We start from the raw sequence: 22911 nt of genomic DNA, 5'->3' as shown, positions 1-22911 counted from the left end.
CACCTGTGTGGTCTTTGACCGGGTTTGATTGGTTAATAATCTTTGCAGCAGATTGACTATGAAGGGCTGATTCACACAGACTTATCAGAACAGTTGTTTCAACATTCATTATAATTAGCCTTGTGCAAGATGATCAAATGAAATGGCGCATATAGTCTATATGTAATATGCTATGGTGCTAACAAAAATGTAAAAGATTGACTGAATAAATTGAATAAAAAAACTGCACTAAAGTATGCAGTAAGTTCACAGCATGAGGAAAGAAACTGCTGATATTACAGCAGCAGATACTCCCGTTTTGCTTGCCAGGTGATAGCAAGGTGGATATTGGGCTCAACTCCCTAATACCACTTATGGTGTGTAGATGGGTGGTTGGGATACTCTTGAGGTGGGTTTAATTCCCCACAGCACCCATCCAGTCTCTGCTGTGCACATCTCATACCAGATTGTGATATTTCAAGTCAGGATGCTTTCATTGCTCCTCTTCAGAAGTTAACAAGACCTTGGCATATGAATTTGGTCTTCTTTGATTTCCTCACGAGTCTTCTAAACTTTCTTTACCATGGTTGAGATCTGTCTGTGACTTAAACTCTGCAAAGCACTGATGTGGGCTCTAATCTGAGGTAGCTTTAACTGGTGATTTCTAAGACAGATAAAAGTTATGAAACTGTGTACTCAGCCCAGAATTTTCATATCCTTTGTATTCACATACTTAACATGAAATTATTTCATAGTTTTTATTTATTCAGTTTTGGCATACAGTAGAATACAAAACAGAAACACAATTTAATAGGTGTGTGTTGCTTTTTTCTGTCATTGTACATACCGATACTGCAAGAGTGTCATCTGTCTTTGTCTTGTCCCTCTGCAGGATGTTCCGCTTGCGGGCATTGTCCGCAGTTTCAGTGGGGCTCGCACAGCTGTCCCGGCGTTATCACAGCGGGGCAGTGCGAGAGTCCGGCCGGAGAAGGCTGATGCTGGCAGCCCTAGCTGGGGTAACCGGTGTGTCTGCTAGTGCTGGACTGCTGTGGAAGAGGTAGTTTTTTGTTTTGTTTTTTTACACCCTTGTGCCTCATTTTATTGCTCTTAAAATAATAGTGGTCTTAAAAAAATACTGCATTTGTTCCTTAAGAAGCAATTTGAAGCAAGCTGATGTGTAAACAACTCTGTGATTTACAGGCAACCTGCTCAAGGTGCAGATTGCTTCTCGGCTGAAGGCCTGTCTAGTGTTGCTTAATACAATGTGGCATGACTGGGAATTCAATTTAAACATGTTTGTTGAGTTTCATTTTTATTGATTTTTTGTCACTTGAATGACACGCCATTTTTCGAAGTGGGTTTTCCATCATGTGTTTAAACTTCAGCACTGTGCTATGGGACAGCATTCAGTGAACAGGACTTGATTTTCATTGAGCAAATTAGGAATTGCTTTTGGCTCAGTACTCAAAAGCAGCTAGACTTTTGAGCACATGTTACATTTCATTCTCCTGCTTGTTGTGTTTTTATGGCTATCCATTGCCTTAAAGCCTGTTGTTTAGTTAAGACAATGTGCTGGAGAAGGTGTTGAGGTTAGAGCTCTATGGGGACACACTGATTGTGCTGCAGGAGGCAGAGTGATGGATGGCGCCTCAGGGCATTTGAGACTGATGGAACGAGACTGTTCCAGGCCTTCACCCTGGGCTTCATTTTCAACGCGTGTCATTAAACTGAATTATTCAGCCTGCTCCAGACAGTCCCAGCTATTTATTATTATTATTCCAATTTCAGTTTAGTCAGAAAAATGGTAACGTGGGAGTCTGCCATAGTAAAACCTCCCCGCACTGCACCGATGAGCAAAACACAGCAGAGCACATAATCTCCTGGTCCTTTTGCCTCTCTGTTTTTCAATCTGTTTAGCATCATAGCGACAGTACACACCTAGCTGCAAAACACAGTCTGCTACATACCTCCTGAGATCTACTTGGTACTAGAGCAAAGCACAAAGAAATATTGCTAAACTATCTTTTCAGATAACATCGATCTGTCCCCCAGGTATTGATCTGTTTTGTAATCTGATCTCTCTTTTTGTTAAATTTATTTACAAAACCAGAGCATATGCAGATGCTGGGTCTTCTGTTCGACACTCTGAGCAAGTAAGTGGAGAGGAACCGGATTTTGGGAGACACCCAGACTCCGAAACGGAGTCAGAGAAATCGGTGGAGGCCAGCAGTGGAGATGAGGATGAAAAAGACGAAGGTGGAGAGGGGAAAAAAAAGAAGCAACGCTCTGGATTCCGTGACCGCAAGGTGATCAATAAACAATAACTATTCAGCCATGCAGTCAGTCTTCCTATTTAATTCATCTCCACAATGGTGTTTTGAAACCCCCAGCAAGCAATTTCCAGTATGCCAGAGCTAGTATATTTTGACAGAATATTTGCTGAGACCAAGAAACGTAATGGGGTAATCAGCATGCATAAATAACAGGAATTTCCCACTCCTATGATTTTATTGCTGTTAATTAGGCAGCAGATGACAAAGGATATGGAGATAAAGAACAAAGGATCTTTGATTTGATGCCAAATAAGCAGTGTTTGTTGCACTGCTTGTTGGAGGATGTGAGGATAAAAACAAAAAAAGGAGGAAGAACTTTTAAACAATTCAAACTTTTTTTTTGAATGATGTAAAAATTGCGCAGTCACTCTTGTCTGAGGAGCAGCCACAGTCTGTAAAAAGCAAATAGATGTCTAAGGGCTGACTGTCTTTGAAGTGGTCCAGTGTTGGAATTTTAAGTGTATGTTGAGTATATCCACAGATTTTGGCTTTCTTTGTGTTTTATTCATTAGGTGATCAGATCAGGAGCTGCTGAATAATAATAATAATAATAATAATAATAATAATAATAATGCAAAATCATGCAGCAGGAAGACATTTTTACTCCAATGTTTGTGTTTGAAATTCAGTGGTGTCGCTTCTTTAAACTAAGTGCTACCGCTGTCTTAGATGTTTCACAACACTGTTTGAAAATGCGAAACACAAAATAATAACTTCCTCGTGTGACTTGAATTTTACCTTCCTGGTTTTGTGTGGGTCACACAAAATAACCACCTGTTTGGGTTCCAGCCCAACACAGATTCTAAACACACACTGCCCTGTCAGTTTCCCAGCTACTCCACATCTGTTTGAAATGTGGATGGCATTGCAGCAAATAACAGTTGACGGGTGGCTAATGTGTTGCGCCATGCTGATGGTCTGTAGCTGTTATTTGTGTTGTCTACAGATTTATGTAGTTTTGGTAACTCTCCCTTCATATTAACCTAGCAAGCAGACTGACCCCGAATAGGAAAACACTCTGTGTTCCTGATTTGAATTTGTGGCAGTTGAGTCAGGAGGTTAATATACCTCCCGATCAAGGATGACAAATTGGTTTCCTGCTGCTCTGGGCTCCCCTTCACTCAATCTACTCTCACTTAACTCACGTTATTTTCTGTCTACACACATGGTTGAAATATTGCTGGTTCTTTGATTTGATCTTGTTGATTTTTATGTATATTACATTAAAGCTTTTGCCTAAAGTGGGAATCTTGTGATATTAATTTTGCTTTCTGGCTGGTTGGCAGGTGATGGAGTATGAGAACAGGATACGAGCCTACTCAACTCCAGACAAGATTTTCCGCTACTTTGCCACTCTGAAGGTCATCAATGAGCATGGAGATGCTGAGGTTTACATGACGCCTCAGGACTTCATACGCTCCATCACACCTAATGAGAAGCAGCCTGAGAGTAAGTTCTTAATTTCACCTCTTTTGCTTATATTCTTTTAGCTCTTTCTGTGCATGCTCTTCTTTCCATTAATGGCATCTGCACACTGACTTAATGTGAGAGTGAGCATGTTTTCTGTAACACATTTATCTAACACTTTCAGCATGCAGGCCTTCACATTACCAGATATAGGTATAAAGGTATAAGATGAATACTGTGGAGTTCATTTTATTTAGTTCAGCTGAATAGAATGCATGATTGTTTTGGAGAATGCCTTAAATGGCAGTAACATCTCAGTCTGAGCTCAAACCAATTTCACCAAAGTTTCCAAGCTGCTTTTTTATGGGAGTTTTTCTAAACACATTCCAGCACTGACATTGGTTCAAAACATCAGAAGAGTGAAGACACTGTTTACCGGCCTTTAGTTGCCAGACCTCTACAAAATTATGTTTAGTATTCCTGCATTCACTTTACAATTTCACATCTATTACAGATTGAAATGACTCTAAAATAAATATTTACTTATCTTCTTTATAACAAGTCAGAGGCTGGAATAGATCAAATCGATCCAGTAATTATTTCAGCCCATTGTTTTGAAAAACATAAATGAAAGCTGAAATTGGTTTCTTGTAACCAAAGGCAGCCTCCAGTTTTAAAAATATGAAGTCAGCACAAAAGTGCTAAAAACTGCAGTTTCTCAAGTGGCCACTTGAAGCTGGTTCTAAATGGGAGTCCCGTTTAGACTCCCATGTTGAACTGTATACTATACAGCAGAAATAATTTTGTTTACATTGTTGTGCAACAAGGGTTTGGTCTCTCCAACTGATTTATCTCTTTGTAACAACCTTTTAGGACTGTTGAAAGCTTTGAATGATAGCACAGCTAGCTCCCATGAAAATACGACAACATCTCAATGCTTGAGAGTAAGATGAGTAAGACGTGTTATATTATAGTCAAGTGTATCAACTTTAGATGTTTAGTTAACTAAAAAATTGATTAAAATTATAAGAATATAGATTCCTAAATTATGACTAAAACTTAAAATAGTTTTGGTTAAAGGATTACGACTAAAGCCAAATGCTAATGCTAGCAAAGCTTGCTATCATTAGCTGATGAATTAACCACATTTAGATGAGAGGGTAGTGTGTTAACTTTGGCTCAAAAACACCAATGTGGGTAAAGCCAAAATGGAAATGTCAATGCCTCAGAGCAGATACTTGCTAGTATCAGATACTAGTAAGATAAAAGCTTTTCCAAAACAAGTTAATTCCACATATTTACTCACATGGCAACATTTGTAGCTTCAGTAATAACAGGAAGTTATCAAGAGCACAGAGAAAGGATCATTTAGGAGCTAAGAGCACATGACATGGTATAGTTCACTCCAGACAGATGAATTGTTGGTTGTAAGCTAGAGGTTATTAATTTTCCCATGTTTTTGCTCATATGTTTATGGATGCATTCCCATCTACATACATGCATACATACATGCATCTCTAATTATGAAAGTAGCTACTAAAATTTAGTAGCTAGAGTTTCGCCTGGTGGGCGAAACTCTAACCACATATATTATATTTCACTTGATGTTCTGCCAAATCTGGCCTGTGTAGATCATATCATGTTCGTGATGTGGCTTGTCCCATCAGCGTTTTGGGTATTTCAGGAGAAACATTAGCATGACAGTGATGTAAATGGCAAAATTTGCTCGCTTTAACAGATTGATGGAGCTGGAAATGTTACATGTCCCATGTGTGAAAAGGGCAATACTTTCACCCACTGACATACCCTCCTCTTTTATATGATTGTACTCCCTCTTTAGCTTCTTTGGTCTGTCACAGTGGATATAAGTAAATGTCAAGTCTCATTCTTCTCCTGCAGTAGAAGTGTAGCCCCAAATACAACCTGGAGATCTGAGATATATAGTTACACAACTTCTATGCAGGTTGTTTATGGTCATTAATAAACAGGGTAAGATGTTTCCATTAAGAAATGCTGAGATCATGTCACTCAAATGGCAGCGCTTACCCAACACATCCCCCCTCCCCTGTGCTCTGTTCAGGGACACCCAACACACATGGCTCTGGACTTGTGAAAGTTCGTGCTATAAGGATACTAGTACGAGAAGGGAGGGGTGGGAGGGTAGTCCCGTCATGCTGTGTTTAGAAGTCACGACACAGCAGTTGGTGTATCAATTAACAAGTTCAAACAAGAGCAGATCTCAGGCGTCGAACATGGAGCCAGTGAGAGATATTTGATCTACAGCCATGGGAGAGTTGTGAAGTTAGGAAGCTTAACTTGGCATAGATTTGTTTTATCACCTCCCTCGTCTCTATCTGTCATTACTATTCAACTCCAAAATTCAGTTAGATTCACAGTCTTATTCTTGGTTTATTGTTAAAGAACGTTTCATTCACAGTAAAGGACTCAAGCGTGCTTAACACTCAATAAGGATTAGTCTGGATGCCTCACATTTGTGTTGATTCTCAGCTATTCCATCTGTTAATAATGTTTAAGACTTGGCTTAGCTTTGTCCCCAAACCTTTTATTCTTAGATTCACCTTTCCCTCATGTGTCAATGTTTAAAGCTACAAGGCTCGCAAAATTTCAAAATCTCTGGTAGCCCTTTGGGCAGGCATTCTTCAGTTTTTGGTAGCCCAAAATAAATTTAAGTAGCCCGAATAAAAAAGAAAGCTATTTTTTTATGTTTTGTTTCCTTTACAATATTATACATTAAAGTATAATATTGTAACGGAAACAAAAGTTAATCAAAAAAATACAATACAAAATACAAATCACAACAACTGTATAAAAATTACAACCATCAACTCAAATACTTGGTTCAAATTGAACAGAAATTTCTATGAACTTGTAAGAACTGTGTAGAACACGAATCAGTCTGTGTCAGATCCTGAATCTGAAATTTCCACTTAAGTCACGGGTAAGAGGCAAGTGGAACCAAGATCTAGGCCATTTGCTTTTTGAAGTTTGCAAAGACTGATAAATTTTGCCAAAGGTAGTTCACTCTTTGCAATATAGCACACTGTTCTAAACAGCTTTTTCAGGAGTTCTTGTTGTGCTTGGTTTATTTTTAGTATGTTTTTTTTGCAATTGCTGTTTGTTCTGGGAAAGATACTGCAGACTGGGCAATAATGCATTTCTCATGGGTTCTGGTGGGGTCTTTCTTAAAATTACTGGTCCCAGTAACAAAGGTGCTTGTCGACTCAGAAATCAAATAAAACTCACAACACACCTGGCAGAACATCATGTTATTTAGCTTGTCATATTTCAGCCACAGAAATTCTTTTGTCCATGAAACCAAAAAAGCTGCGCTTTCTTTTTGCCTCAGTCTGATTTGTCATAACTTTTCCGTTTTGCGGTAGGCTTTTCTTTGGCTGCCCCTTCTTCACCCTGACCTGTCTTATTTGGCTGAGCAGAACTAAAATACCAGCTTAAATCCTGCTGCTTTTACACACGCACTCACATAACGGTCAGCGATTCTTTGCGCACTCAACCTCTCACATGTTTAAGCTTGCTGCGAGAGATTTTACTTGTCCCGTTTGAATAGTAAGATAATGAGTGAGACGATGTCAGAGGAATTGGTGCGCAATTAATCGTCATTCACCAATCAGTGCTGCTGCTCTCTACACACCGTTCGCGCAATCGCAAAATGAAAGTGAAAGCAAAAAGCAAGCGCAAATTCAAACGCGATTTCAATATGTCACATATTGACAGTGGCTCATTGATGCCAATGACATAATTACTCAGCTACATTGGCAAAAGAATGCAAAAGCATAGACAACGATAGCCCGACGGGCAGGGCTGAGTTAGATTTTGGTAGCCCGACTGAAAAAATCGCTAGCCCCGGGACGTCGGGCTAGCGATTTTGCGAGCTCTGAGCTATTCATTTATTTAAGGTTACTGTCTTTTGCTAAACTGGCATTAAAATAATGATAAACTGTGCTCTGATGGACAAGCAGATAACAAAGCCAAAAGAAAGGATTTTGTTCATAAGTTTCCCCCCTGCAGAAATTTTTTTGGGACCCTTTTTGGACCTAAGTCTAGTACAACTTAAAAACTTGTTACTATTTCTTAACTTCCAGGGTTCGTACTTTCTAAAAGGTCAAGAACTTTAGGGGTTAAAGGTGAGGCTGAGATTTTCGCAGCAATTTGCTTTAGTTAGTCTGTCATCTTATGACAAAACAGTTTGCTTGTTTTAAATTGAGGAATTCAAGTGTTTTACTTTTGCTCACCGCTTTTCCAGAACTGACCCCATTAGACAGGCAACCAACAGCAGCATGGTTTCACCCTCTTTTCTGTTACGTCTATATGATCCGTCCAAGTTTGCCACGATATCACACTTTCACTACACGATGTTCATGGGCAGAGGGATTTATGATACTGATACGATACTAGAACACTACAAGCATGCCCATGCTTGTAGTGTTCTAGTATCGTATCAGTGCATACATGCAGTGCAAAGGTGGATCAGAAACTGTCATTTTATTCAAGCTAGATTATTTACAATATATTGATATTACACAACGAGCTTCAAATTTCCTCCACCATTAAAACTGGTCAATTCTAATAGCAGTGATGCATGTAAGTTGTAGATGATGTGCAACAGCTGTCTGCTCTTTCTGAGTAAAACTCAATATAGATTAAAAAGAATGAGTTTTTAAAGATCAAGCTTATCAATGTCTATACATCCTCACAGCCCACATTATTTTATATTATATTCTTCTCCATGGGAACCAACTACTGGAAAAAAATAGCTTTTTCATACTCCAGTGAACTAATTTGTGGTTTCCTGTAATGTAGATGAAGCAGACTTTAAGTCAAACTAATCTTTTCATTGTGTTAGAGTTAGATTTAATGAGGTCAGTGTGAACATACTCTCTGTGTGATCCAAAGAAGCTTGAGTGTGACTTTTGGAATTTAAAAGGACTGCAGGTTCTGCATGAATTATCATATAACGGATGAAAATTGCCACCTCACACCAAAGTTAGTTAGATTTAGGTTCATTAAAAGGTGCAGCTCTCTTTTATGCAAAACGAAGAACTTATTTTTCAGGGATAATTAATAGTTTAGTAAAAATCACATTTTCTGCCCTCCTTTCAGGGAGAAGCAACAGAACCATAATAATAAGCATGTAGACTGATGAAGATTACTCATTTTCACCTGATCCAACTTGTGTGTGTGTGTGTGTAACCGAAGTGATTGTTTGTTGTGTTAGCATGAAATAACACTGATTTCTAATTAAACCAAATGCCTGAAAGTACTCATGTCAAGATAATCTGTGTATAAATACAATTCCTGCATGGTCTGGATCTTGGTTTGTGTTGCTCATCTGGATCTATAAAATGAATCCTTGTTTGAGAACTGAGTCGTAACTGATGATCAGGCCAGCGAACCCTGAGTGCTGATGATTGTTTGGCAAAATGCAAATGGGTTTGTTAATGACTATTATTATTCTCCGGCACATGTCTTTTATTACCAGAGGTTCAACAGTGACACCAAGTAAATATAATTGCTCTGGTTCATGCTCTTAATAAGTCTGTCTTCATTTGTTAGAATTCTTCTGCCCTAATCTATAATCTCCTTCTATCTCTCTCTTTTTTTCATAGATCTAGGCCTCGACCAGTTCATCGTGAAGCGGTATGATGGCAAGGTAAGGAACAGGTGTCTTGGTCTGGGTCTACTTGGTCATCATGGAGGTCACCAGGAGTTTAATTGTGTCATAGCTTAATTTTTAATTCTTAAATTCAGCTTAGAGTAGCTGTTGTGGGATTTTTGTGAGTGTAATGTAAACCAAGAGACGAAAGTTTATATCTTTCCTATTGCGAAGCTTATTACATCTTACTAGTCCACCAGAGGGGTTTATTACCCAGATTTAAGAATCAGTTCATCAAATAAAAAACAAATAAAAAAAATAAAAATATTTTTTTCATTCACACAAATTGTTGATTGTTTTCGTTTTTAGCTTTAAAAGACTGAAAACATTGAAAACTTAATCAGCAGCTTAGTTACTCTGAATAATCCACAAACCTAAAAAATGTTTTTTTCTTGAGCAGAAATAGACCAAAGTGAAGTCGACATCTAGAAAAAGGCCTTTTTTTAAAAATTCATTTAAAAATATTTAGAATTTTATCTTCATGCAGAAAAGACGAAGCAAATGAAGTCTGCACTTGATAATTAGCCTTTTAATCATCAGATTATAGTAAGGTTTTTATCTGTTCATGACTTAATTCCCTCTCTCTTTTTGCATATTATTTTATGAGTGAGGTTTTATAAGGTTTGGTCTTACTGAAATAAAGTGAGTATAAAAGTCAGTATTTTCACCTCTGAAAGAAAAATAACTAGAGCCAAATCACAGGTTAACTCGTGAAATATTAGCAACTTTGTGTGCAAACTGTGAATTAAATCTTGCATAGAGACAGAACTACATTTGTCATTTTTCTGGATGAATTGGTAATGCTGGAGAACTTTGCATGAAAGGAAGCTATAACTCTGTAGAACAAACATTAAATACTTATCGCAGGAAGTTGGATTGCAGCATTTCAAAAAATGACAAGTGGCAAAGAGAAAGCAAAGAAATAGAAAACATCATTACATCCAGCAAACAATCCAGAAATTAGTAGCAAACATCTAATGCTGCTGTCTGAATAACATGTTTAACTTGTATTTTTTTTCTATTTTCCTTGTTTCTGTTGTTAAGCTGTTGTGTGTAAGTCGGTTTTGTCAAAACAAAATATTAGATTAGATTATATTAGAATGTTTTTGCCTCCGCCATCTTAAATATTGAAGAGGGACAGTATCTTATATACTTCTCTCGTGTCTTTGCTTTTGGTCCTGCTTTTGCTGTCTGCTTCCAACCCGAATGTGTTGTTTTCCGACTATTGTTTGAGCTCTAAAATTCAGAAAAAGGATTAAAGGCCAGAAAAGCCATTTAGTGTGAAGGTGCCTTTAACAAAGCACTTAAGAGTAACTATGCACAAAGAACGCCCACCCACTGTATAATGACCTCTTCAAAGACAATGGCAGCATGCAAGCATTATAGGCTGCCCCTTATGGACACTGAATGACTTCAGGGAGCAAGTGCCAGTGCTCTAAATGCTGACATTTTCATGAATATAAATCACCAAGATCATATTGCATAAGTACTTTTATTGATATTGATTTGTGACCATTACTGCCCTCCCATAGATTTCGGACAGCACCTCTCAACACCCAACAGCTAAGCGTTCATTTAATATTAGCTAATCATCAGTGTGGCGATTGTAGCTTCTAACCTCATTACAAAATTAATCAGCCCTCAGGTTGCTACGAGTCTCTGCCTAATCTCCATATTGAAGTCAGATGAACAGGTAGCGAGGGATTGCAGTCTACTTCTTTGTCATAGGTGTCTTCCTGTACTCCTTTCTCTGCTCCTGCTCTTTTGCTTTACCTTGCCTTATGTTTTGTGACACCTAGAGTACTTTTACACACCCATATTTTAAAAATCTGTTAAAAGTATGGGATATATAGTAATCAAAGGGGCTCTTGAAATTGTGTGGCAGACCAAAATTAAAGTGGAGCACTCGTCCTGTCTGGCCCTTGTCTGTTTATGTAAATGATCCGATTCTTCAGTCCTCATGTTTCTTGCATTTGCCAGGCAAATCTCTAGATACGTATGCTTCTCGGATACTGTATTTAGCTTTGGATTTTCCCTGGTGATTTTACTGCCATGGCTAGAGTGGCCCGAGAGATTCCCATCTTCTTAACTCCTCATTTGCCCGGAGAGACACACCTTCTTCTCACCGCTAGCAATTTAGAGGAGGAGTAAACTATTACTTTTTCCGTTTTACTATTTAGGTTAACACAAAACTAAAAAGTACAATGAATAAGACCTACATGAAATGCCCAGAGAAGTGTAATGGTACAATATCTGTTTAAATAATGAAGTGAATGGAAATATACGAAGGGAGCATTTCAGCTAAACCAAAGCTAAAGCCCACACCATGTGTGAGAATGCCATGAAAGGTCTCCTAAAGGCCTCTGTATCTCACTTCCCATGGTTTTATTTAAAAATAGCTAAGCCAACTGTAATGTTTGGGCATAGTTAAGTGGGAATATGTGTAGGTGTACGTCCTTCTGTCCACCATCTCCCGCTGACACTAAATTTTTTCCAGGTTCAGTCTTTATGTAAGACAAAGGTGTATGGTTGTTTACCAGTTGTGGTTCATATTGACTCAACCTGCTCATTGTGTTGTTTTCCATCCATGTGTGCAGTAACGCGATTGTTTTAAAAATCTTTAACTGCTTGTCTTTGCTCGACAAATCGTTTAAGCGCACCTCTCCTTCTGCTGTTAATTCCCTGCCTCGCTCTGGTTATTCTTCCTGTCCTCATCATGTTGGTATGCTTTTCAGCTGCAGTAATCCAATGTTGATGTGACCTGACGTTGTTAACTGTTGATTATTCTCTCATGCTCTTATCAACCATTCTCTCTCATTCATGTAACAAATAACACCCCTCCCCCCATGTTCTCTCTTCTCTTCCTCTTGAATAACCATCATTGTCAACTCCCCGTCTCCCAACATCCCCTCTTTTTTCTCTGCCTCATTTCTCCAATCATTACATCTGCTGATCCCCACTCTCCACCAACCAACTCCCCTTCCCCCTTCACCTCCTCTTCATCTCCTCTGTCTCGCTCCCTCCTTCTCGTTCTGCCCCTCCCTCTCTGCAGGACTTCTGGCAGGTATGGGGTGTGTGCCGAGCAGCATGTGTGCACCTGAATGAAAAAATGCACTCTGTAGCCACTTGCTACTCCCTCTATCTCCTTTATACTCTTTCCTCCTCTCCCTCTGATTTCTCTACTTTCTTTTGACTACTTGCTATTTCTCTGCAGTAATGTGGAGGGCATAGGTGTTCACCATTGTTAGTTCGGGGGAACGGCTATTCAGACACTTTTTTTCTCCAGTGTTTACCACGACTTACATGCTCTTTGACTAGGACAGCAGCCAAAGTGTGCTTTTTAATATTTACATCTTAACTAGATTGCCAATAACAATTCCTAAAATTCCATACTGGTTTTTCCCTCACAGCTTCAAGCTGCTGCAGGTGGGATGGAAGTAGAATAAAGCAGTACTGTAGTACTTTAGTGCTTTATTTATTTATAGTAAGCAGAATATGGCCATGCAAAGTACTTGTTACTGATTGGCTGGTAACTGCTTTAAAGACAGTGCAGCTGGACAGTAACACAAGTAGCTGCTTTAGTAATCAGGAAATTGGTCTGTTTAATTGTTAACCACCTTTAAACAGACTCCAAAATGCTTGGTAATATAAATGCTTATCTGCCTTATGCACTTTGAGATGCTTTATCTTGGCAAATAACTTACTTGGTTGTTATAGCTTTCTCCACCCCTGCCATGTCTCTTTATTTGATCCGCTACAGTAAGATACCTAATACTTGTAGTATTGTTTAAATGTCAAAGAGATTTGGTCTTTAAGCAAGTTGAATGCTTCTGTCAGTCAGCACTGCATGAAGATAAGCTAATCATAGCAAAGGGCAAGTTACAGCCTGTTCACCATATCATGACTGGTGGTGCAATAATGTGAAGTAGGCACACACGCCCCATTGTCTGTGATTCTGTATCAAATATGCAAACTCCAACTCCACATTGTTATTGGACGTTGTGTTGGAGACCTTCCCAGTGCCCTTTGTAAAGCTTTGTTAGAGGCAGCTATATACCATGCCTTCCCTGCTGAATTATTGAAAGTGCAGGCTATAGTTTGCCTTGACAGCGATTATTAAAGACTGCAGCACTCCTATATAATTTATATATACTAGTCGGACCCCCAAAGTAAAGTCCACCTACTTTCATACATAAATAGTTGTTTTAAGTATTGCAAAGGTAGAATAAAAAGGCTCTCTGAAATTATTTCTTTGTTAAGAGTACTGGTCAGTAAGACATGCTAATGGTGCTGTTCCCCTGCACTCTCACTGTCTTGCTTTACACGCACACCTCTCTCTTCTCATCTTTCATTTCTTCTAATAACAGCTGTAGCTTTCCAAATGCTTTGGCACTTGAGCTGTTTCCCAGCATGCACTGCTCTAATGCCTGTGTCTCACAGAGAAAGTAGCTGGTGGCGGCGCCCCCTCTCTGTGCATGATGTCATCACAGGGTGGTTTTGGGCCCAGAAAAAAGCCATAAAGGCTCTGTTAGCTGATGTCAAGGCTGAATTGGTGTGCTTGATAGTCTGCACAAATCCATCCTCTGGACTGTCCGGGTGTCAGTGCTGCATGATCTCTGTAGAGCATGGTTTAGAGTTACTGGAGGCAGGACTTGGTTTTGTACATTTAAATGTATGCAAACTGTTCCTACATGTTCTGGCTCACTGTGTTTGTAAAGCAACGCTGTCTTCCGGATGACCTCCACCGACGGAGAGTCGAAACCTGTCACTCAGAGGGAGTGCTGCTCCAATGGAAAACACGCTACTTGTCACACCAACTGTTGTCATGTTTACCCTTTCTGATCTCACAGGATGCTCCCAGGGCCTGCTGCTTGGACTCATACAGACCACTTTTTACTAGGGGTGCAACGATACACAAAATTCACGGTTCGGTTCGGTTCGATACTTTGGTGTCACGGTTCGATATTTTTTCGATACAAAAAAAATGTTCATGCCTTTTTATTAATTTGTCATTTATTAAATTTTCACGGCACATTCTGCACCACATCTCTGTGCGTTCATCATTTGTTTGAAGCCAGCTCACCTCCTGCAACCACTTTTCCGAGAATACGCGCTTCTTTTGTGGTTCGGACTCCTTCTGACATTTCTTTGGAGGTGGAGGAACATCACAGTAATTGCTTAAAGGAGCTTCTTCGACATCTTTAAGAGCTCTGTCTGTCCTCCTCCAGAAAATCTTAAGTACGCAAACACGCGTTGCAACTTCTTATCTTGTGCGGGTTTTTATTTTGACAGCGAATGCGCACCTGCGGACCACTTATGTGCAGCCCTGGTTATTTAGCTCGTCATATTGCAGCCACAAAAATTCTTTTGTCCATGAAACCATAAAGCTGCTCTTTCTTTTTGCCTTATAGTCTGATTTGTCATAACGTTTCCGTTTTGTGGTAAGCTTTTCTTTGGCTGTCACTTCTTCACCCTGACCTGTCTTATTTGGCTCAGCAGAACTAAAATATATATCCTGCTGCTTTTACACACGCACTAACATAACGCTCAGCGATTCTCTGCGCGATCAACCTCTCACATGTTTAAGCTGCAGGAGATTTCACTTGTCATGTTTGCATAGTAAGCTAACGATTGATAAGACGATGTCAGAGGAATTGGTGCGCAAATTATCATCACTCACCAATCAGTACTGTCGCTCTCTATACACAGTTCACGCGATTGCAAAGTGAAAGCAAAAAACAAGCGCAAATTCAAACGCGATTTCAGTATGTCACATATTGACAGTGGCCGATGCCAATGACATAATTACCCAGATACATTTCCGAAAGAATGCAAAAGCATTGACATATATTTTTCCTTCCTACGATAGGCCGACGGGCAGGGCAGAGATAGATTTTGGTAGCCCGACTGGAAAAAAGCCCCAGGACGTCGGGCTAGCGATTTTGCGAGCCCTGTATCTGATTGAGGAATCACTCATCTTTGGAAAAGAGAGTTTATTATGGAGAAATGTCTCTTTCCAAAATAAAAGCTATACTATACGCTTCTTCTGGGCTATATTCTCAGCAGCATATTAAACATATCAGGTCCCCATAAGGAGAATCATGTGCTAACGGCTGTCTAAATGACTCGGGTAACGTTTGTAGCATGCCTGCTTGTTTTTGTCTGCTTCCACTTGTCTTTGCACTAGGATGATGTCCGAGTAAATGTGCAGTCATATTGGTTGTGTTCCCACTAGTGCTGTCAGCGTTAATCTGAAATGACATTAACGTCACAACACGGCAAATCTCCATTAACGAGCTACCGCGGATCACCTCATGAGTGGGGCTGGAAGACGTCAACACATTAACGAGCTAACTGCGCTAACACACTAGTTCCCACCAATTGAGCATTGCTGGCACATCCAACATACTGTTTTACTTTTGTCCATGACTCGCTTACCTTCAGGGTCATACATCACATGAAAACCAAAATAGTTCCAAACGCCAGATCTGAATGAGGGTGGGGGAGGTTCAATTTGCCATGTTGCAACTAGCCTAGCTTCTGTCTCGCTAGCTTGCCCTGCGCTCAGTGAATCTGTGTTCGACTACGCCGCCTAGGCTGCACTGTCGAGCGCAGATCCACTGAGCGCTCAACACAGACAGCATCGTCAGAAGGAAAGTTGATAAAATAAATTAAAAATGTTGTATCGTTCGATACATATGCGTACCGAACCGAAAGCACTGTATCGAACGGTTCGATATCGATACGAGTATCGTTGCACCCCTACTTTTTACATATATATATATATATATATGGCCTGCTGCTTGGACTGATATATATATATATATATATATATATATATATATATATATATATATATATATATATATATATATATATATATATATATATATATATGTATGTGTGTGTGTGTGTATGTATATATTCTTCCGCTGTGTGTAATTTTCTACATGCTTTCTTTGTTCTCTGTTTTGTTGACACTGAAAGATCACACACAAAAATACACTGAATACTCCTGATCCTTCTCTATTTCTCTCTCTTCCACTCAGTTAGAGGTTGGTTTGTCTCAAAAGCTGGTCCTTTAATTCAGTTCAACCTGTCGTTTATAAGACAGCTGCCAGTCCTCAGCGAACAAAATTTGTTTATTGAGTGTTCCACATCAGAAAGCATTATACTGAATGTGCTCACTGCATAAGTTATTAATGGCACACCTGCTTTGTGGTTACCCCTGAGACTAGAGGTGGCTAATGCATTAATTTTCTCTCCTCCCACACACCTGCCGACCCACCTACAGAATGCGGTGTTTTGGTCCAAAGATGCGATCATATACAGGGAGAAATTATCGTCTGCAGCTCAGTAAAAGATGAAAAATCACATCGTCTTTGTGTTTGTTGGGATGCGTGGTTTGTGAATGGGGCGTCATGCTGTGTTGAAGATGCAGTGCAAGTGGGCTTGCAGGCTGTCAGACCGTTCAGAAATATCAAGCTGAGACCTGGATTGACTTTTACCCTCAAGCAGGTCATCCTGAATTCAGTTTTCCCTGATACTCAAATCATTTATTGTACCCACAAAAGTGACAGTAACCTCAGAGCTACCACATCACATACTGCGGTGCAAAGGACACAACGGTCCTGATTCATTTTTAATGCATCTCTTGTCACACTCTTCCCCTCTTTCACTCTTTCTGCACTGTCAGTCAGGCTTTACATGTCACTGACCTTTTTTTTCTTTCTTTTTTCAGTCAGTTCATCAACACGCTCCAGTAAACCACGTTATTTTGAAACTCACCTTTGCATTCAGATGTGAGCTCACTTGAGGACAGGCGTCACTCAATAAACACATAAACAGCAGAATGAGAGCAAATTCTTCCTGTTGCTGCCTGAGCCTTTCATCAAACCCTAGACTCATAAATTTGTGTTTTTATTATGGCAGTCATGGAGGAAAAAGAGTGAAAGAGCAGAAAATACATGGATGACAAATTATGTATTTTTGGTATGCAAATGTGTGTACAAGCGGATTGCAGAATTATGTGAATTATGTCTCATTTCAGTCAGTTGCTTCAGCAGTTGTCTGTTTGCTTTTGTTATGACACTGGATGTCAGGAGATTTGATCAGTCTCATTAGCACAGATGTGTTCATTGTCACATCCTTAAGTATTTGGAGCATGCCCCCTTTTTTTTGTATTTTCTCTGTCACTGACACAAGATAGGGTGAAGTGACTTTCATAATGAGCTTTTCTTTCACATTTTTTTTCACCTTTTGACATCTTGATTGCTGATCTCTAATTTTTTATAGTCGTATGCACATGCAAAACTGTGAAAATGAAATTACTGTCCAGATAATCACGTTATATACAGTTTGTTATTTGTAAAAGTAACAGTTTTTAAGTATATCACTTTTCAGTTGTGTTTAGAAAATGTTTCCTTAGTATTTGCGTGAAATGAATAATGAATGAATAATTTGGCCTTCTGCATGCATCCCTTCAGCTGTGCCTGGTTGTACGGGTCTCATGCTTAGTTTTCTTAAAGCTAGTTTAAATTTGGTCAGAGTAGCCATGGGCTTTTCCTTAGCCCTAGTGCACTAGAGAGATTAGCCCTGACCAGACTTTTAACTCTGTTTGTTCATTCCTCCTTGCTACCAGTGACGCCCAGACAGCAGCTCTGTCAGTCCTGTGTTTCTGCCTCACCTAACAGGCTAGTTGGATTGTCATCTCTAGCTGAAACACAAGGACAAGTATGTAGACATGTCCAGGCTCAAGCCAGAAGTCTGAAAAGCAGCCACACTCACATGTATACAGACAGATTTGAAGTCGGTACTGATTAAGAGATAGGTTTTAATTTACTTGATTGCTGCAGCAATCAAGTTTACAGTCATTTAAGTGCTTTGGGAAAAATCTACCAGTGTTAAATACTGATTTAAATGTAGTTGGTGTTTTATAGGCATAATGTCCTCCCTGTTGAGCTATCAAAACTAATGAATTACTGATTAGACACAGAGACGAAGTCTGTCTAAGGAATCAAGTAACATAGTAGCTGCATTTTGTAGATAAGACTTTCTGTCTTTTATCTGATGTTGTACTCTGTGTGCATTTTTGTACTGTTCACTGGCTTTTTGCTGGAGAATCCAGTATTGTGTGTCTCAAGTCGGAAGCCAAGGCTTGCACTAGTGATAGAAAGATGGAGGATAAAGTGTAAGTCCAGGCATGATCCTTACAACAGAGCCACGAGATGGGGAGTATGAAACATGGAGCATAGGTTGATATTCACAGTGCCATACCTCTTCTTCTTCTTCTTAACAGAGTGCACATTGTTATAGCATAGAGCGAATAGAAAAAAACAAACAAAGAGAGAATGCTTTAATGTCAGCTCATTGGCACTGAAATCTGTAGCTATAGAGGGGATCCTAAAAGACTAAAAAACTTCCATCGTGTGGCCTTTTTATAACCCTGGGAAAAAAAGTTGAAATTCTTTGTAAAATGTAAAGGAAAACAGCCCATTTTGAATTTTTGTTCAGCAACACATTTCTTATAAAGTGGGGTGTTTGTCACTGTGTTGCATCAACTCTTCTTTTAAAAACACGCTGTAAGCATTTGGGATCTGAGGGAATTACTGTATTACTGTAAAAGGAAAACATGTTTTGCTTAATGTGGGATTTCGTAAGTTTGGGTCATTTGAAGTGTGAGATGATGGTCTTCTCCTCTTTACCCTGTTATACGTGGCTCCATGATTTCTGTAGAGGATTCCTGGCTGTATAGATATATTTTTTGTGTGTTTTGTGTAGGACAGTTGTAGATAAAGCTTGAAACTACAGTGACATGCCTTCTTTTTTTGCTCATGTCCATTCGGTACTGACTCTCTGAATTGGACTTTATGTATAATTCTCTGAATCCTTTAATGATTTAATGAAGTGTATGTCAAAAATGCCTAAATTAGTCACAATCTTACAATAAAAAACAATATTTTTCTTCATTAGTCTGTTACAGACTTATGAATCCCCAACCACTGCAGGGAGGCTCTTTTTATACCCAATCATCGTCATCAAGTAGTTTCATCAGATTTGTAGACGATAACAGCAAATCGAAATAAAAATATGAAAAAAACAAACTGTAGAATTTCTTAGTTGAATATGTCGTCTTTATTCTGTTTTATATTAAATAGGGTAAAAAATGAGTTTGCTAATTTAGCATTGTCTTTTTGATTAATTTTCAATAGCGTCTTAGTTTGTGGGAAGCTGGATTGTAATTGGATTTGTTTCACTCCAGGCTTTTCTGTGAGGATGCTGTTATCCCTGACTCAGACGAATGAAAAATGTGATACTACCCCTAATGTGCTTGGTGCCTCTGCTCTGATCTTTATAATGAGGCCCAGTGTTTTTATGCGTCTTGGTGTACGGCCTTGTAGCTGTCCCATTGTGCCTACTGGCATACACACTCGTGTAGAAGTGTTTGTCGTTTCTGTTTTGTAGACTGGCATTACAGCTGCTTCTCACCTTGGACCCAGAGGACTTGTTCCATGTGTTATTGTACCCAACTTAGGGGACAGTACCAACCTCTTTCACTCTCGCACCTCTCACTTTATCTTGTTTTGCTCTTTCTTCTTCTTCTTCTTCTTCCTTCTCTTTCTTTTACTCTCTTGCATTTATACACACAGTTACACCAGAAAAGCTTGCAAAGCACCTGGAATTAAAACATTGCCCTTTGCTGTCTTTCTTATTCTGTCACTTCCTGTAAACCTGTATGATTAAAAAATAATTTTCTCTCCCTCTGATTTCCCCTTTCTCCCCCACTCCCTTCTCCTTGGAGAATAAATATATCTTAAGTACTAGTAGAAACTGTTGTTGTCTTTGTATCTCTGACTTTTAAAACTGAGGTCTTTTGTTTGTACGCAATGAGAAGGGAGTCGGTTAAAGGGGTAATGATTTGAAAGATTTGATATGAAGGGGGTGCCACCAAATGTTTATATTTATACATGTTTTGGTTCATGTAGTTAGTATATGTCTGACCCTTGCAAGTGATAACATGAGATTAGCTTTGATTTGTAGTGTACTCAGCCTGCGTTTGTGATTATACTGCAACATGACTTTGATTCACTTCAGTTTAGATATGCTCTGTGTACACAAAATGTGATAATATGTAGCACAGCAAATCATAGTCCTAGTGTGATTATTCATTGTACACTAATTGTACTTGCACACCGTGAAGATTGCAAAGCATAATTGAATTCTTAACTTTGAGTGGCATCACCCAATTATCTTGTTTTGAGCAAGATTGTTTCAGTGTGTGTGTGTGTGTGTGTGTGTGTGTGTGCAGCTATATGAATGCAAATCTGTGTCTTTGCCATTAAAGCCCTGCTATAAACAAAGCAAAAAACAGCAGAAGCCATGATTTTGTTTTTCTAACAGTTGTTTTTCCTCCCTCCTCATACTCCTCTGAAATGGACCCCGTTACAGACGGAGGTAACTCCACATGGGCTCAGCGTTGCCGAGCTCCCTCCTCCACCCCTTCTCCCTTCTCTAGGCATGCTCTGTCCGTCTGTTTGGTGGAGAGCCCTACTAGTGGGACACTGTCTTTCAAGTCTGTCACTGAGTGTGTAGTGTGCATGTGATTAAGTCACACTTTCATGCAGTGCTGTGGATATACACATGGAAAACATGTCGTTAACTGTGTGTTTGTGTGTGTGTGTGAGAGAGAGTTTAATTCGCCCTGTTTTTAATGATTAATGCTCTGGGTTATATTACAGATATTTTTAACAAATGGTGTGTGTGTTTGTGCTGCAGTCTCTCGTGATGTTTTCCTTCTCTTTGTGTCAGTTTCTCACTGTGAGTACGGTCTCTGGTGGACAATGTTTTATACTCGAGCTGACTGCTGACTAACCATCATCATCCTCACCTGTTTGGCTTCATGTGTATGCAGCACTTGCATGACTGTTCATGTGATAACCCAGCTATATGAAGTGAACTTTTTATTGTGTGTGTATGTGTGTGAAAGACCAGAATGTGTTTAGATTTTTGTGTTTGAGCAAGTCTTTAATTGAGCCTTGGTCCTACACACACATACACACACGTACTTGCTTGCACACACACAACTGCACAGCTATAGAAGCTGTAAGGCTAGTGCTGGATCATGTGGAAGGTTTTTTAATATAGCTTTTACCTTTGTGTGTGTCTGTGTGTGTCTGTGTGTGTGTGTCCTGACCTGGATGAGCAGAAGATTGCCCAGGAGAGGGAGAAGTTTGCAGATGAGGACAGCATATTTTACACACTGGGGGAATGTGGCCTTATCTCCTTCTCTGACTACATCTTTCTCACCACTGTGCTGTCAAGTAAGTACATTGTTGAAATGTGCAAGACTTCCTAGAATTGAAGTGGTTCACATGACCTGTCTCATTAGGTATAACATCTTTTAAATCTTCTGCATAGTTCACAGATCAGATCTCATGAGAGTCTCTTTTGTGTCTTCTCTGCTCTCTACATTTCTACTTGTCAGTTAGCACAGAAAGTAAAAGAAGGGATGTCTTTTGATACGACGTTATTAGGGAGGACAGGACATGTATAAGACGTTGGTTTTAAATGTTAATGTGAGCTGACCAAGTCTGCTTACTCTGAGATGATTTGTTCCACAGAATCAGTCTTACCTTGATCTAGTATTGGTGGTTCATACAGGAAATAAATCGCACATTAATGCCTCCACTCCCAGTGTTTGGTAATAAAATGAAAATTAAGCTCAACTCGTTCCTCTCCAAAGGCTAGTAAACTTTTATCCCCAACTCTGCTAGACCTTTTATTATAATCCGTTCATAGGGAGAAAACCTTAAGGGACGTTTTCAAGGACAAGCCTTTTTTTTAAGCAGACGAAGCAGGATGCATTATGGTTGGTTTCAATCTGTTTAACACAGCCACAAAAAACAATAAAGTGGATGTATTTTGCCTACCAGATTTCGATTTACACCTCATAGTGCCTTTTTAATAAAGATTAATCTTCCATAAAAGGCACTGAAGAATATTTGAAGAAATAAATATTCATAGTAGTTAACTGTACAATAACAATGTGAAGCCATGAAAAGAATTTAAAATTAAGGAGAGATTGTATAATATTTTATATTGCATGTTATTGTTTTGGTGTATGAATTACATGGATCGGTCAAAATATTATGACCACTCACAGATGAACGCATACATTTTGATTGTCACATCTGGTAACAGTGATTTTTATGTATTTGTTTTTTTCCTGTGCTGGTGGATGGACAGACAGAAGCCAGTTTGATAAAGAGCACGTCTAAAACTAGCAGTGTTGTGGGGTCAGCAGTGGTGAATCCCTGCTCATGCTGCTCTGCGGCAGGTCAAACAGTTAATGAGGGATGGGGTTTGAAACACATCCTTCGACTAACGGGGTTGCTAATAGGGCCTGGCACAAGCTACCACCAGGCACCTTCAGAGTTCGTTTTAAGTCCGTCCCTCTATGGCTTTAAGCTGTCTCGTCAGGACCAACAGCATATTAAGTGA

General features: G+C 39.3%; 1 protein-coding gene across 2 annotated transcripts in view; it reads left to right on the top strand.

Annotated features, from left to right (window-relative positions):
* micu1 (mitochondrial calcium uptake 1) overlaps positions 1 to 22911 on the top strand; it is a 37582-nt gene that overhangs the window by 5748 nt on the left and 8923 nt on the right. The window contains exons 2-8 of one of the 2 annotated variants that reach the window (XM_085181975.1): positions 872 to 1036; positions 2090 to 2285; positions 3599 to 3761; positions 9365 to 9408; positions 12464 to 12475; positions 16461 to 16466; positions 21617 to 21731. In XM_085181975.1, coding sequence (XP_085038101.1) covers positions 872 to 1036; positions 2090 to 2285; positions 3599 to 3761; positions 9365 to 9408; positions 12464 to 12475; positions 16461 to 16466; positions 21617 to 21731 — 701 coding nt within the window. The remainder of the gene's footprint in view (positions 1 to 871; positions 1037 to 2089; positions 2286 to 3598; positions 3762 to 9364; positions 9409 to 12463; positions 12476 to 16460; positions 16467 to 21616; positions 21732 to 22911) is intronic. The other variant, XM_085181974.1, reaches the window with a different exon arrangement.

The sequence above is a fragment of the Neolamprologus multifasciatus genome, chromosome 13 (assembly GCF_963576455.1).
Source record: "Neolamprologus multifasciatus chromosome 13, fNeoMul1.2, whole genome shotgun sequence".
NCBI lineage: Eukaryota > Metazoa > Chordata > Actinopteri > Cichliformes > Cichlidae > Neolamprologus > Neolamprologus multifasciatus.
The sequence above is the reverse complement of the archived record's forward strand: the minus strand, read 5'-3'. Positions and strand labels throughout refer to the sequence as shown.